The sequence below is a fragment of the Brassica oleracea genome, chromosome C6 (assembly GCF_000695525.1).
Source record: "Brassica oleracea var. oleracea cultivar TO1000 chromosome C6, BOL, whole genome shotgun sequence".
In the NCBI taxonomy this organism is placed as follows: Eukaryota; Viridiplantae; Streptophyta; class Magnoliopsida; order Brassicales; family Brassicaceae; genus Brassica; species Brassica oleracea.
Window position 1 is genome coordinate 8,618,770 of NC_027753.1, and position 13,870 is coordinate 8,632,639.

The window sequence follows — 13,870 nt, forward strand, 5'->3', positions numbered from 1 at the left end:
CATGTTTATCTTGATCTTGGATTTGGTTCGATCTAGATCTCCCAATAGTTCCCGTCTATCAAGAGTTCGAGCCTTGTGTTTCTGAGAAACCTCAGCTATTGGATTCATGACCACAAATCGTAGTGTCCAAAAAAAAACGATCAGCTTTATGGTTCTTATTAGGAAATTAAGAACCAACCATTGCTAGAAAAAGAAACCTTTTCAGAAATATACATCTAACACGAAATGAATCTATTGTAAGCACATGGAAAGAACACAACCAATTGCTCAAAGAACGACAACATAAAACTGAAAACTTTATTGACTTCGTATAATCTGTCTTTTATATTTTGAACAACCAAGAAACTTAATCATATACAACAAAAAGATTATAACTTTTCTGAGTAAACAGAGGCATCATCATCATCATCACCTAATCAATCAGCTTAGAAAAGTCAATCATAATGAGAGTATTGATTGTAATAGTCATCATACGAAGAAGAAGAAGATCGATCATCATCAGAATCATAAACACGATGATTATGATAGAGATTATGCTCAAAAGCAAGCCGATCTTCATCATCAGCATCATCAGATAAAGAAGAAGAAGAAGAGGATTGAGATTCGTGGTAGGTGTAGGAGTAGAAGGAATCATCAGGAGGGAGACACATAAAAGTCCATAAACAGAGAACCAAACGACTCAACTGATACATCGGGTAGCAAACCGCCATGTCCACTAGCTGCCTTGTGTTGATCCTCTGCGACGACGGTATCCTCCACATCAGCTGCCACGTCTCCGTTGAGACGTCGGCGACGGCCACAACCGCCGCACTGTTGAACACCATAACACCAAAAAGACTCTCTCTCTCTTTTTTCTCTTCGGTGTGGTTTGTCGTCGCTTTGACTTTTCGTGAGTTTGGTACTAATGACTAAAGAGAGAGAGAGACTTTTTAAAATGTTTTTATTACACAACTATACAGAAAGAGATATATGTTTTGTTTATTCAATGCCGACTATAAAGTTGTTATCTTTGTAACTACAACTTGGATGGGGATGGACATTCGGTCTTTGGATAGTGTTCGGATATATTTTAACTTTTTGATATTTGAATCTAGCTAGGTAAATAAAAAATCTAAATTTGGATAGGGATCGATTATTTTCGGATCCAAATCCGTTCAAGTCAATTTATATATGGTTTTTGACTATGTAATGGATTCGGGTCGGTTTAAATACTTAGGATTCCAAAAAGATCCAAAGTATCCAAAAAGATCCAAAGTATCCAAAAAGATCCGAATCACCTCAAAAATATGCAAATACCCCAAAAAATAATAAAAGAGATATGTTTTGTTACTCAATGTGGACCAAAATGATCATTGTAAGGAGAATCATTTAAAAGTTGGAACCTTTCAGTTCTAAAACTTAAAGTCAAAAGCTTTGTGGTTATGTTACTTCTGTGATAAGCCCGGCCCATTACTTATCTTGGCACCGGAGGAGAGACAGAGATAGGGGCGCCGAAGCAGCAAGTGGTCATATGAAGTGCAAAGAAGATAAGGCTTGGCTGAAACGATTTCAGAGCTGTTACAATGGCTCTGTCTCATTCCACGGTTGTTTCACATGGTTGTACTCTTCCTTTGTGTAGATACTCAAAGCTTCGGCTTCTGAGCTCACCTTCTTTGCCACTTCATTTCAATAAAACCGTAAAGAGATTAGAATCTTTCCACCTTCCACCTCCATCAGCTGCAGCAGCTGCTTCATCCTACTTTCCTATCGACGTTGAGTATCTCAAGCGAGAGTTCTCTGGCCATGGAGCCACTTTCGAGGATATTGGTATATCATTCTCTAACTTTTAATTGTCTGATCGAATGAGAAGAAGCTTACAGACTTTGATGTGATGATTAGGTGAGACTTGTGTTGCCAAACTGAAACTAGACAACGGAAGTTCAGCCAATGTGACGCTGACACGTGGCATGGTAACATCGTACAAAGTCAAAGTCTGGCACGGAGGCAAAGTGGAGCTTCTCCACACATGGGTGGAGCAAGAAGAAGAAGAAGAAGTAGTGATAAGAGGAGGTGTTTCATCAGCATTTAGTTCATCAGATGACACTGAAGAATGGAGTCTCCATGGGATCACTGGAGATTCAGAGAATTGTGTTCAGGTGGAACTGAGAAGAAGTGACAAGAAGATCAAAGATATTGAAATGAAACAGATTATAACTCTGAGAGGAGACACATTAAGTATTGAGCTTTGTGTGACAAACAAAGGAGTTTCACCGATCAGTATCAAAGGCTGTTCACTTGTAAGTTATCTGACAGTGAGCACACCAGAAGCTACCTATGCAGTTGGGCTGGAAGGTTCAGATTTTGTTGAGACAACTCCTTTTCTTCCTCGTTTCGGGTTGGTTCAAGGAGAAGAAGAAGATAAATATGGGTTGAGTGGGGAAGAAGAGAGCAACTACAAACAGTTGAGTGAAGAGATGAGTAGGATTTACACACTTGCTCCAAGTAGCTTCACTATTATTGACAGGGTAATAATATAACAATACATACTACTACTTTCAATATAAACTTCATTTCAAATATTCTTTGTGGATTTAGTGATGTTAATTTTCTCAGGGAAGAAGGAACTCAGTGGTAGTGGGAAGAGAAGGGTTTGAGGAAGTGTATATGTACAGCCCTGGTTCCAAACTTGAGAGTTACACAAAGTCTGCTTATGTCTGTATTGGACCATCTTCATTGCTAAACCCAATATCTTTGGATCCTGGTTGTGTTTGGAGAGGCGTGTTGCATCTCCACAATCCTAATTCTTGAGCTGATCTATAAGTTGATTTATTAAAAAGTCTGTAAGAGTATAAACCATTTTAACAGACTTTCTTAGCAAGAAAAGTGAAATAATTACAGGACTTTTGCTATTCAGCATAAGACAATGGAAGTGAGAAACTAAGTAAATAGACGCAACCCTAGCAATAAGTTGAAACTTGAAGAATCTATAAGCAAAAAATAGGGATAGATGATTCTGTTTCATGGCATGTTATTGACTTGATTGCCTTGGGTTTACATTAGTAAATACTGTTTTATGTGTGATGACTAGTAGTTGTCACGTCCATCCATTAGTATATCACTATAAGATATCTCAAAATTAAATATTAATAATTTTAATATAGTTTAATAAATAATTAAATTTAAAGTCATTAAAGAGATTTAACAAAATAAAAAGTAACACATTTAACAAAGTGTCTTAATTTTTTTGGTTAGAAATCCCTTTCCACTTTTCATAATTTTTTAAAATTAAATAATCTTCAGAGATACTTGTTTAAATGCCGCAGTTAAGGTTGACCTGGTCCCCTGGACTATATTTGCGAAGTGATTTTGCCACATGTCATTTATACAATCAATTTCACAAAATAAATATGACATGGCTACTGAAATTGATGACATGCCTTATAGCTTAATATGGCATGGACAATTCCATTTAATGTTAATTTATATTTTTGGTAAACTTTTTAAAATACGGTAATAACTCATATATTACATTTAATGTCAATTTATATTTTTGAAAATGTTTTTAGAATATGGAAATAACTCATAAATCATCATTAAAATAAATATATTCAGATATGGCATTATAAATTTCGAAATATAATTTAATTATATATTTTTATATTATACAATTTTATTACTAAAATTTTCAAAAATGTATACAATTTCTTTAGAAAATTATAAAATTTAATCGTAAAATCATTATTTCTTATATATCTACAAATTTTATAAATATTGTTTAATTTTAATTTTTGGTACTTATGCAACTTTTACAAATTTATTTAATATATTTAATTAAAATAAATAGATAGAAAAATCTATCTAAGATTATAATTTCAAATATATACATGCATATTCTTAAATATAATTTTTAAATTTTTTATTGCACATGGTGCAAGAAGACACCTAGTATATTTGAGAAACCCTGTAATGTGTTTGTGATTGTGCTTTTGCAAACAAAGGTGATTGTGGAAGCACTGTAGCCTAATGATTAATGTTTAAAGGCTTCTACTCCCAGGTCTGGGGTTCAAATCTCAGACTATACAATTTATTGAAGATTACAGGAAATCCAGGTTTCAAGTCCCGGAGAGAACGATTTATTAAACAATTATGCAGACTACGGAAGAAAAGTTTACAAGGGATCTTCAACATGGTGCAAGTAAATCTAGTTAGGCGTGGATCTTCATAGGACGGCTTATGTGATGCAGTTAGGCGTAGGTCTTCATAAGGCATGTAGTATTGCCGGTTGTCGAATCGTCTATGTAATATTTCTCATATCATAATTGTAAGATCATAATAAATCAGCGTTAAAAAAAAATTGAATTAGTCAACGTCCAAGTTGACTTTTGAGATTAAATGTCACGAAAGGTAAAGACATTCATACATATTGTAATTACATGAATACATTGAGTAAGTACCTTGCAAAAGCAACTATGAAGGAGACCAACCTTCGTCATGGGCAAATGGGCACAAACAATATTAAGGGCCCAATAATCATAAAACAAACAGTTTGAGATAAGTTTACACATGTAAGAGGCAATTATCCAAAAAAACATTCAATTTCTTTTGAAGGCACATAAAAAGTAACATTTATTACCAGCACTATAAAAGAGTTTGGTTGGTTCTTAGGTCAAAATCCGTAGTAAAAAACGTACCCAGAGAAAAGAGAAAAAATGGGGGAGCATATTAAAATAGTGTAGAAGTATAGGACTTCTTCCTCTATTTCCTTATTCTCAGGCAAATCAATCAAAAGTGCTTTTTTCTTCTTCTTTTAGTTCGGAGTATCTCTCTGTCTCTCTAGAATAAAAAAAAAAGCATCACCCTTTATTCAAATTAATTCCTCTTTCAATCTCTGCTTATCGCTGAAAGAGAATTTTTTAACTCTCTTTCTTTTACAGTTAGAAATTAGCATTTTCCTTTTGTCTTTTTGACACTTTGTCCGTTTCCCTCTACTAAATCTTTGTGGATACTTATGCTTCTTCGATTCTCTTAAAAGAAGACTTTAAATTTATTTTGACATAACTCTGGTTATTCCTCCAAACCCCTTTTTTATGAGTTCTGTGCACTTCTCTCGCTGCCTCAAAGTTTGTAATGGGATAAAACTCGGAGAAAGAGGAGGTGTAAGGGAAGTTTCTCCATTGATGATAAACTGTTTCAAAGACCTAATACATGCTTTGATGAATGTTTTGCTTTGTAAGTTCCTTTTTCTCTCTCTATTATGTTTTTCTGTAAATCACTTCTCTGTCCATATACCTCACAAGTCTTTAAAAAAAAAACTCTTTTGTTTCAGCCACTAATGATGATGATGATGAAGATCATGTGGATGGTCATGGGAATGATGCTACAGAAGAAGATGACGCAAAGGAAGACGATGGTGATACTCCCACTCTGACAAGTAGTCTCAGAAAGGTGGATTCGAGTTCAAAGAAGAAGAAGGTACAACGGGTGGATGTGATGGGGATTAAGGAGCTTGCTGAGATTCGTGAATTCGAACCCAGGTTGGTTGGTCTTCTTCTCTCTTCCATCTCATATTTGTAGGGACTAGTCAGAGTTTGGTCATAAAGGTTTGTTTGTAATGGAATCAGATTCTTCACTATTTTCGTTTGGTTTCTTTACATGAATAATGAGTTTTTTTTCTTAACTAGTTCAAAACATTACGTTTCTATTTGGTCTGTGGAGAATTTGATGGATTATCTCATTTTCTTTGCAATGAAGAAAAAGATGATATTGATCGGCGGAAAAACTGTGTGTGTGTTATCCTGTGATCTCTCCAATTTAGTTTTAATGGAGGGTCCAAGGCCAGCATTTGAATCTATATACATAGATAGAGAGGTACATATAGAGTGAGCGAGAGAATCTGCATTTGTCTTCTTCTTCTAGAGATGCTAATTAGTATACATCTTTAACTTTATTCGTTTCTTCAACCATTTAATGGAAGCTGTTTTGGGGGGTGATCAAGTTCTGGAGTAAGTTACAAATTTAGCAATCACTATGTCCGTCAGACAACTTTACTCGGTCTGTAACTTCAGCAGCTTGTTGTCTTTTGACGTAGCTCTTTCTACATTTTGTAAATAATAATAGTAAGCTTTTCATGTGTGTGTATAGTAGTTCAGGCGGGTGTTGCTTTGTCACTTTCCATATCTAAGTTTTCTACTTGTGTTCTGTCAAAGCTTGAAGCAAATAGTGTCAAAGATAGTCCTAATGCAAAGTATACCTCAAGGTTTAGGCCTCCAAAAAGTGATGTGAATTGATCTGCATTCGGCAAGATCTGCCACCAAACCCCTACAGATAACCCTCTAATTCCATTCTCAACTTCTAAAATCTAAATGACAGGTGCATTGTATACCCTGATTGAGCCAAGAACAAGAGTGACATGTCCCACCTGCCACTCCGAGATATCCTTCGCAATTGTTTTCAGATCAAAAACTTTCTATTCATCTTATCAGGAAATATTGCAGATATTCAATGTGAAATGAAGAATAACAAATGATATGCAACAACCATACCTTGTTCAGGGAAAACCTGAAATATGGCAGATATCACTCCGTTGACAAACTCTCTCAGATTATCCACATGATACCTAACGTGGCAGTGCTCCGTCCTTTGGTGAACTCTCTCAAGTCTTCTTTAGTGATATCAGAGAACTGAAATCCTTTGTAAGCAGCTACTTGTTCAATCAGAAGCTTATCGAGTATTTCATGCAATATTAGAACATGTGAACAAACATAAACTCAATAGAAATTTGCTAACGTTTCATACAATATTACATCATGTAACAAAAAAAACAGAAGCAAACATAACAATTTGAATAGTAAGTACAATGGATACTCAATATAAATTAATAAACACATGTTCATTTTTTAAAATTGTTTCAAACATGCAGAATACTACAATTCTATAAAAGAGGTACCAATAATTTTGATGTACAGTTCATTGTTCAAATTTTCATTCTTCATTTCTTTTTTATTTGTACAGATGGATATAGTTCTTCACAATAACATAGAATTGATTGGATAGTGGAGAAGTATCATATATTGCATGACATAACTCTAATCAAGATAAACACAGAGCTTCTGGACAAGAGTTGGTATTCTTGGCCGCAATTTGGCATCTCAAATCATGTTGGCCAAGTTGATTTGGTATGTGCTATGGATCTCTTTCGCTTTGATAATATTTAATCTCTATTTTTTTTTAGATTCATGTATCTCATTACTTTTTTATTTAAATTTTCCATTTTGATCATCCATATTGTCAAATTAGTGCAGAGGTCAAAATACCCATACCTCAAAAATACAATGGTTGTTTGTATTATAGAAGAACTAATATTTCCACATATCTAATTTTGTTTTTTCAGCACATATAGATAAGATGATTAAACAAGAAAACTAAACTTTTTAATAGCCAAATAGATAAGATGATTATTATAGAAGAAATATTGTTCTCACATGTCTAATTAAGTTTTTCAGCACATATAGATAAGATGTTTATGAAAGAAAATCAAATATTTTAATAAGCCAAATATATAAGATGATTATTATAGAAGAACTAATGTTACCACATGTCTAATTATGTTTTTCAGCACATATAAATAATATGATTAAGCAAAAAAACAAAAATTTTAATAATCCAAATAGATAAGATGATTATTATAGAAGAACAAATGTTCTCACATGCCTAATTATGTTTTTCAGCACATATAGATAAGATGATTAAACAAGAAATTTTTTCTTAATAAGCTATATAGATAAGATGATTATTATAAAAGAACTACTGTTCCCACAAGTATAATTATGTTTTTCAACATATACATATATAATGATTAAGAAAGAAAAAGCAAATGTTTTAATAAGCCAAATAGATAAGATGATTATTACAGAAGAATCAATATTCCCACATGTCTAATTATATTTTTAATTACATATAGATAAGATGATTAAGCAAGAAAATAAAATATTTTAATTAGCCAAATAGATAAGATGATTATTATAGAAAAAATAGTGTTCTCACATGTCTAATTATGTTTTTCAGCACTTGTAGATAAGATGATTACGCAAACATTTTTTTTTAATAAGCCAAATAGATAAGATGATTATTATAGAAGAACTAATGTTCCCACATGTCAAATTATGTATTTCAGCACATATAGATAAGATGATTAAGCAAGAAAATTATTTTTTATAAGTCAAATCAATAAGATCATTATTATAGAAATATAATGTTAAAGATGATTATTATAGAAGAACTAATGTTTTCACATGTCTAATTATGTTTTTCAGAACATCTAAATAAGATGATTAAGCAAGAAAATCAAAATTTGTAAAAAGCCAAATAGATAAGATGATTATTATAGAAGATTTAACGTTCTCATATGTCTAATTATGTTTTTCAGCACATATAGATAAAATTATTAATCAAGAAAAACAATTTTTAATAAGCCAAATAGATAAGATTATTATTACAGAAGAACTAAAATTCCCACATGTCTAATTATGTTTTTCAGCACATATAGATAAGATGATTAAACAAGAAAAACAAATTATTTAATAAGCCAAATAGATAAGATGATTATTGTAGAATAAATAATGTTACCACATGTCGAATTATGTATTTCAGCACATATTGATAAGAAGATTAAGCAAGAAAATGAAAATTTATAATAAGCCAAATAGATAAGATGATTCTTATAAAAGAACAAATGTTTCCATATGTCTAATTTGTTTTTCAGCACATATAGATAACATGATTAAGCAAGAAAAGCAAAAAGGTTAATAAACCAAACAAATAAGATGATTATCATAGAAAAAATAATGTTTTCACATGCCTAATTATGTTTTTCAGCACTTATAGATAAGATGATTAAGCAAGAAAAATATTTTTTTAAAATGACCCAAATAGATAAGATGATTATTAGATAAGAATAATGTTCCCACAAGTATAATTATGTTTTCAACACATATAGATATAATGATTAAGAAAGAAAATCACATGTTTTAATAAGCCAAATAGATAAGATGATTGTTATAGAAGAATTAATGTTTCCATATGTCTAATTATGTTTTTCAGCACATATAGATAAGATGATTAAGCAAGAAAAGAAAATCTTTTAATTAGGCAAATAGATAAGATGATTACTATAGAAGAACTAATGTTCCCACATGTTTAATTATGTTTTTTTTAATGACATATATACAAGATGATTAAGCAAGAAAGACAAATTTTTAATAAGCCAAATAGATAAGATAATTATTATAGAAGAACTAATGTTCCCACATGTCAAATTATGTATTTCAGCACAATAGATAATGATTAAGCAAGAAAATAATATTTTTTGATAAGCCAAATCGATAAGATGATTATTAAAGAAGAACTAATGTTCCCACATGTCAAATTATGTATTTCAGCACAATAGATAATGATTAAGCAAGAAAATAATATTTTTTGATAAGCCAAATCGATAAGATGATTATTATAGAAGAAATAATGTTTGTACATGACTAATTATGTTTTTTCCAGCACATATAGATAATATGATTAAACAAGAAAAACAAATCTTTTATTAAGCCAAATATATAAGATGATTATTATAAAAGAACTAATGTTCCCACATATCTAATTTGTTTTTCAGCACTTATAGATAAGATGATTAAACAAGAAAAGCAAATCTTTTAATAAGCCAAATATATAAGACAATTATTATAGATGAACTAATGTTCTCACATGTCTAATTATGTGTTTCAGCACACATAGATAACATGATTAATCAAGAAAATCAAAATTTTCAATAAGCCAAATAAATAAGATGATTATTATAGAAGAAATAATGTTCTTACATATCTAATTGCGTAGCACATATAGATATGATAATTAAGAAAAAAAGCAAATTTTGTAATAAGCCAAATATATAAGATGATTATTAAAGAAGAACTAATGTTTGCACATGTCTAATTATGCATTTCAGTACATATAGATATGATGATTAAGCAAGAAAATCAAAATTTTCAATAAGCCAAATAAATAAGATGTTTATTATAGAAGGGAAAATGTTCCCACATCTCTAATTATGTATTTTAGAACATATGATTAAGCGAGAAATTCAAAATTTTCATTAAGCCAAATAGATAATATGATTATTATAGAAGAAATAATGTCCATTTATGTTTTTCATCACATATAGATAAGATGATTAAGCAAGAAAAACAACTTTTTTAATAATCCAAATCTATAAGATGATTATAATAGAAGAACTAATGTTCTTACATGTCTAATTATGTTTTTCAGCACAAATAGATAAGATGATTAAGCAAGAAAAGTAAAAAATTTAATAAGCCAAATAGATAAGATGATTATTATCAAAGAACAAATGTTCCCACATGTCTAATTATTTTTTTCAGCACGTAAAAATAAGTTGATTAAGAACGAATTTTTTTTTTTAATAAGCCAAATAGATAAGATGATTATTATAGAAGAAATAATGTTTCCCCATGTCTAATTCTATTTTCAGCACATATAGATAAGATAACTAAGAAAAATAAGTAAATATTTTAATAAGCCAAATAGATACGATGATTATTATAAAAGAAGTAATGTTCCCGCATTTCTAATTATGTTTTTCATCATATATAAATAAGATGATTAAACAAGAAAAATAAATCTTTTGATAAGCCAAATAGATAAGATTATTATTATAGAAGAATTAATGTTCTCACATGTCTAATTATGTTTTTGAGCACATATAGATAAGATGATTAAGTAAGAAAATCAATTTTCTAAATAAGCCATATAGATAAGATGATTATTATAGAAAAAATAATGTTTCCACATGTCTAATTATGTTTTTCAGCACATATAGATTAGATGATTAAGCAAGAAAAACAACTCTTTTAATAAGCCAAATAGATAAGATGATTATTATATAAGAAATAATGTCCATACATGTCTAATTATGTTTTTCAGCACATGTAGATAAGATGATTAAGAAAGAAAATCAAATATTTTAATAATCCAAATGGATATAAGATGATTATTATAGAAAAACGAAAGTTCCCACATGTCTAATTATGTTTTTCAGCTTATATATATAAGATGATTAAACAAGAATTTTTTTTTTTATCTCACATAAAAATAAACTCGGAGCTTGTGGATAAAAGTTGTTATTATTGGCCACAATTTGGCATCTCAAATCAAGTTCACCAAGGAGGTTTGGTCACAATTTGATAAATTATTTTATTTATTATGTTTAACATTATTTATTCATAATTAATTTTTAATATTGTTTATACTTTTTTTGTTTGTAATGTCAGCCGTAGGGACTATGAAAATGGGTTTGGAAAATAATGGATAAAAAATTTTCCAAACAAATATTCCAAATAACTCTGTAATTCTAATTTTTTTAATTTTTATATTTATGTGGTTAGATTTCTAATTATAATGCATGTTTTAATTTGGTTTGTTAATATAATATAATGTATATTTATTCATTTTTCATCACAGAGTAATTTTGGAGATCTGTGATGAATAGAAAGGTGAAGTAATTGCGGTTGTGTGGTTATGTGTGAGTGGAACACATATTTGAACACAACTATGGAAAAGATTGAATTTGTCTATCAACAGTGTACGCAAAGTGCTTAACATTTAAAAAATATTTTAATATTTATTATTTTGTTTAATAAAAAGATGTTTATTGACAATTTTTTAGTTAGTGGTTTTATGTTTGCAGGTGAATTGCTTTTGAGTTATGGATACATAATGATTTTAAATTTATAATATTATGTTAATGTTTTCTTTTGTTATTCCTATTATCTGTATTTAGAAATAAATGCATCAATTTGGTTTTGCATTTTTTATAAAGAGGAGGTATAATTATGTTTTAACTTCAATGGATATGAATGTATTTGCCGGAATCGTCTCTTATTGAGGATCAATATGAGAAGAGAATGAACAATATGAAAAACATATTTAATAGAAAAAACAGATGAAACAGAGTTCTCGAAGTAAATTTATATACCGAAGTAAAAAAAAAAGGTAGTCAATCACTAAAAGGTGAAAAAATAAAGGGGTAATCTTTAAAAAAAAGATTTGATTCAATTCATCTATGCAGCTTTCGGTATAAATCTCTGCAGATTTCGGTATTAATTTCATCATAGAATTGCCAAGTCGAGTCTTGAATCTCAACTTTGAACAAGATGTGAACAGATTTGATTCAATTCATTTTTTAAGTAGTAGATCTCTAGTAATTTTTTTTTTAAATCCCAAGATTGAGCAGAAATCTTGTTCTTATGCGCCATCACAATGGTTGCAGTCGAAAAATAAATAATAGATATAGAATAAACAAAAGAAAAATACAAAAAATTGTAGAAGTTGGATGACGGCCATGAAAAAATGCAGAAAAAAGAGGATGGAGACAAAATTATATTAATTGTGCCATTCATTAAAAGAAAAATAACAGAAAAGTTATTCTTTTTTTTTCTGGTCAAAGCAGAAGTACTTCATTACTAAACTTAAACAAGGTTTTGCAAGCTAAAAGCTGCAAGAGCGTTTTTCGCTAGCCCATCAGCGACAGAGTTTGCTGATCGGAGAATTACAACAAAAGATAAGGTTGAGAAGAGAGAAATGAGGTGACTAATTTCATGAAGAAGTCTCGCTATCTCATTCAGAACCGTCTCTGAACGCATGGCTGAAATGAGGACACTTGAGTCCGATAGGATCTTTAGATGCGCGATGCCAGAGCTGGAGGCAATCTTCAACGCTTCCCGGACGGCCAGAGCTTCAGCTGTTAATGCAGAGCCCACAAACCCTCTTGCTGCCGCTTCTTTTATCTCCAAGTTCGACTGTCTCTCCTTTAATCTGGCATCTATGAAGTGTGCTGATGCCTCCAGAACCTCAAGGGAGAACTCCGCTTTTCAGAAAAGAGCAAGGCCTCCGCTGAGGCCTATCGGTGGGACGGTGAAGTGGTTTTTATAACCAAGTGATTGGAGCTCTGATAAGACGAAATCATCTTGATTCTTTGTCTCCATCAGGAATAGATTGTCCAGGGCTATAGTTCTTTTCATCTCCCGGAGTCTTGGAACTGTCAAGTCACCTCCCAAACCTTGACAGTTCCAACATACGAGCGCTAAGGAATCGGGTTTCGCTGGACCCGAAAATCCGCTCGACCCTTCCTTGTTGCTGGAATTATCACCACCGGTGGTGTATCTTGAGCCTGAGAACCAGGTAAGTCTTATGTCCTGTCTCTGTCAACACAGAGCTTCTTTCGGGGTGGGTTAGTGGACCTCACTGTCATCTGCTTTGATAGGCGAGTGCTTTGTCTCAGACTTCTCATGACTCTTGGTCTTGTAGCTCTCTTCACGGGCGCTGTAGTAGTAGTTTTCGCCTTCCTTTTTGCCGGGTTTTTTTTTTGCAGCTGGCTTCTTTGCTACTGGCTTCTTGCTTGAGGAGGCTTGCTGCTTCTGGGATGGGCTGACTTCTACTGGGGGCCCAATACGAAGGGAGGTGTACGAACCCTTTTACCTGCTTCATGTGGCCCACCCGGCGAAGAGGTGGTAGCTTTACCCCCTGAGCCTCCTGCCGACAGCTTTGCTCTAAGATCATCCTGATCATAAGTGACTTCAACATCTTGGAGGCGGGCCAGATGAGAGTTTGAGAGTCCCCTGAGCGTTGCGGCTCTTGCTGTGTACCCTCAAGTCTTTCTAACGCTGATCTCCGTTCAAAAGAGCGGCTGGTAACCTCTCCACGTTCCAGAATTCCCGGTAAGTTCATATGTTCTCGAGCTGGCATTGGTGGCGGGGTTCTTGAGGATTGAGAGTGGTCAGATCTGCCCATACCTTGTTGATAGCCCTTGGAGAGTCTAGGGGGGGGG

The 13,870-nt window shown here is 32.0% G+C and overlaps 2 protein-coding genes across 2 annotated transcripts; one reads left to right on the forward strand and one right to left on the reverse strand.

Annotated features, from left to right (window-relative positions):
- Positions 1-272: 272 nt before the first annotated feature.
- Positions 273-959, reverse strand: LOC106298922. Its single transcript, XM_013735051.1, has one exon. The coding sequence runs from the start codon at positions 822-824 to the stop codon at positions 435-437; it is 390 nt and encodes a 129-aa protein (XP_013590505.1). The 5' UTR covers positions 825-959; the 3' UTR covers positions 273-434.
- A 461-nt stretch (positions 960-1,420) lies between these two features.
- On the forward strand, positions 1,421-2,888 carry LOC106296765 (protein NDH-DEPENDENT CYCLIC ELECTRON FLOW 5). The gene is made up of 3 exons (XM_013732991.1): positions 1,421-1,806; positions 1,879-2,504; positions 2,593-2,888. Exons 1-3 carry the CDS (start codon positions 1,563-1,565, stop codon positions 2,785-2,787), a joined length of 1,065 nt encoding a protein of 354 aa, XP_013588445.1. The 5' UTR covers positions 1,421-1,562; the 3' UTR covers positions 2,788-2,888.
- The last annotated feature ends 10,982 nt before the right edge of the window (positions 2,889-13,870 follow it).

Coding starts and splice junctions, on each gene's coding strand:
- LOC106298922 (XM_013735051.1), bottom strand. CDS start 824: ATGGTGTTCAACAGTGCGGCGGTTGTGGCCGTCGCCGACGTCTCAACG.
- LOC106296765 (XM_013732991.1), top strand. CDS start 1,563: ATGGCTCTGTCTCATTCCACGGTTGTTTCACATGGTTGTACTCTTCCT. Junction 1,807..1,878: donor AGCCACTTTCGAGGATATTG/GTATATCATTCT, acceptor TGTGATGATTAG/GTGAGACTTGTGTTGCCAAA. Junction 2,505..2,592: donor GCTTCACTATTATTGACAGG/GTAATAATATAA, acceptor TAATTTTCTCAG/GGAAGAAGGAACTCAGTGGT.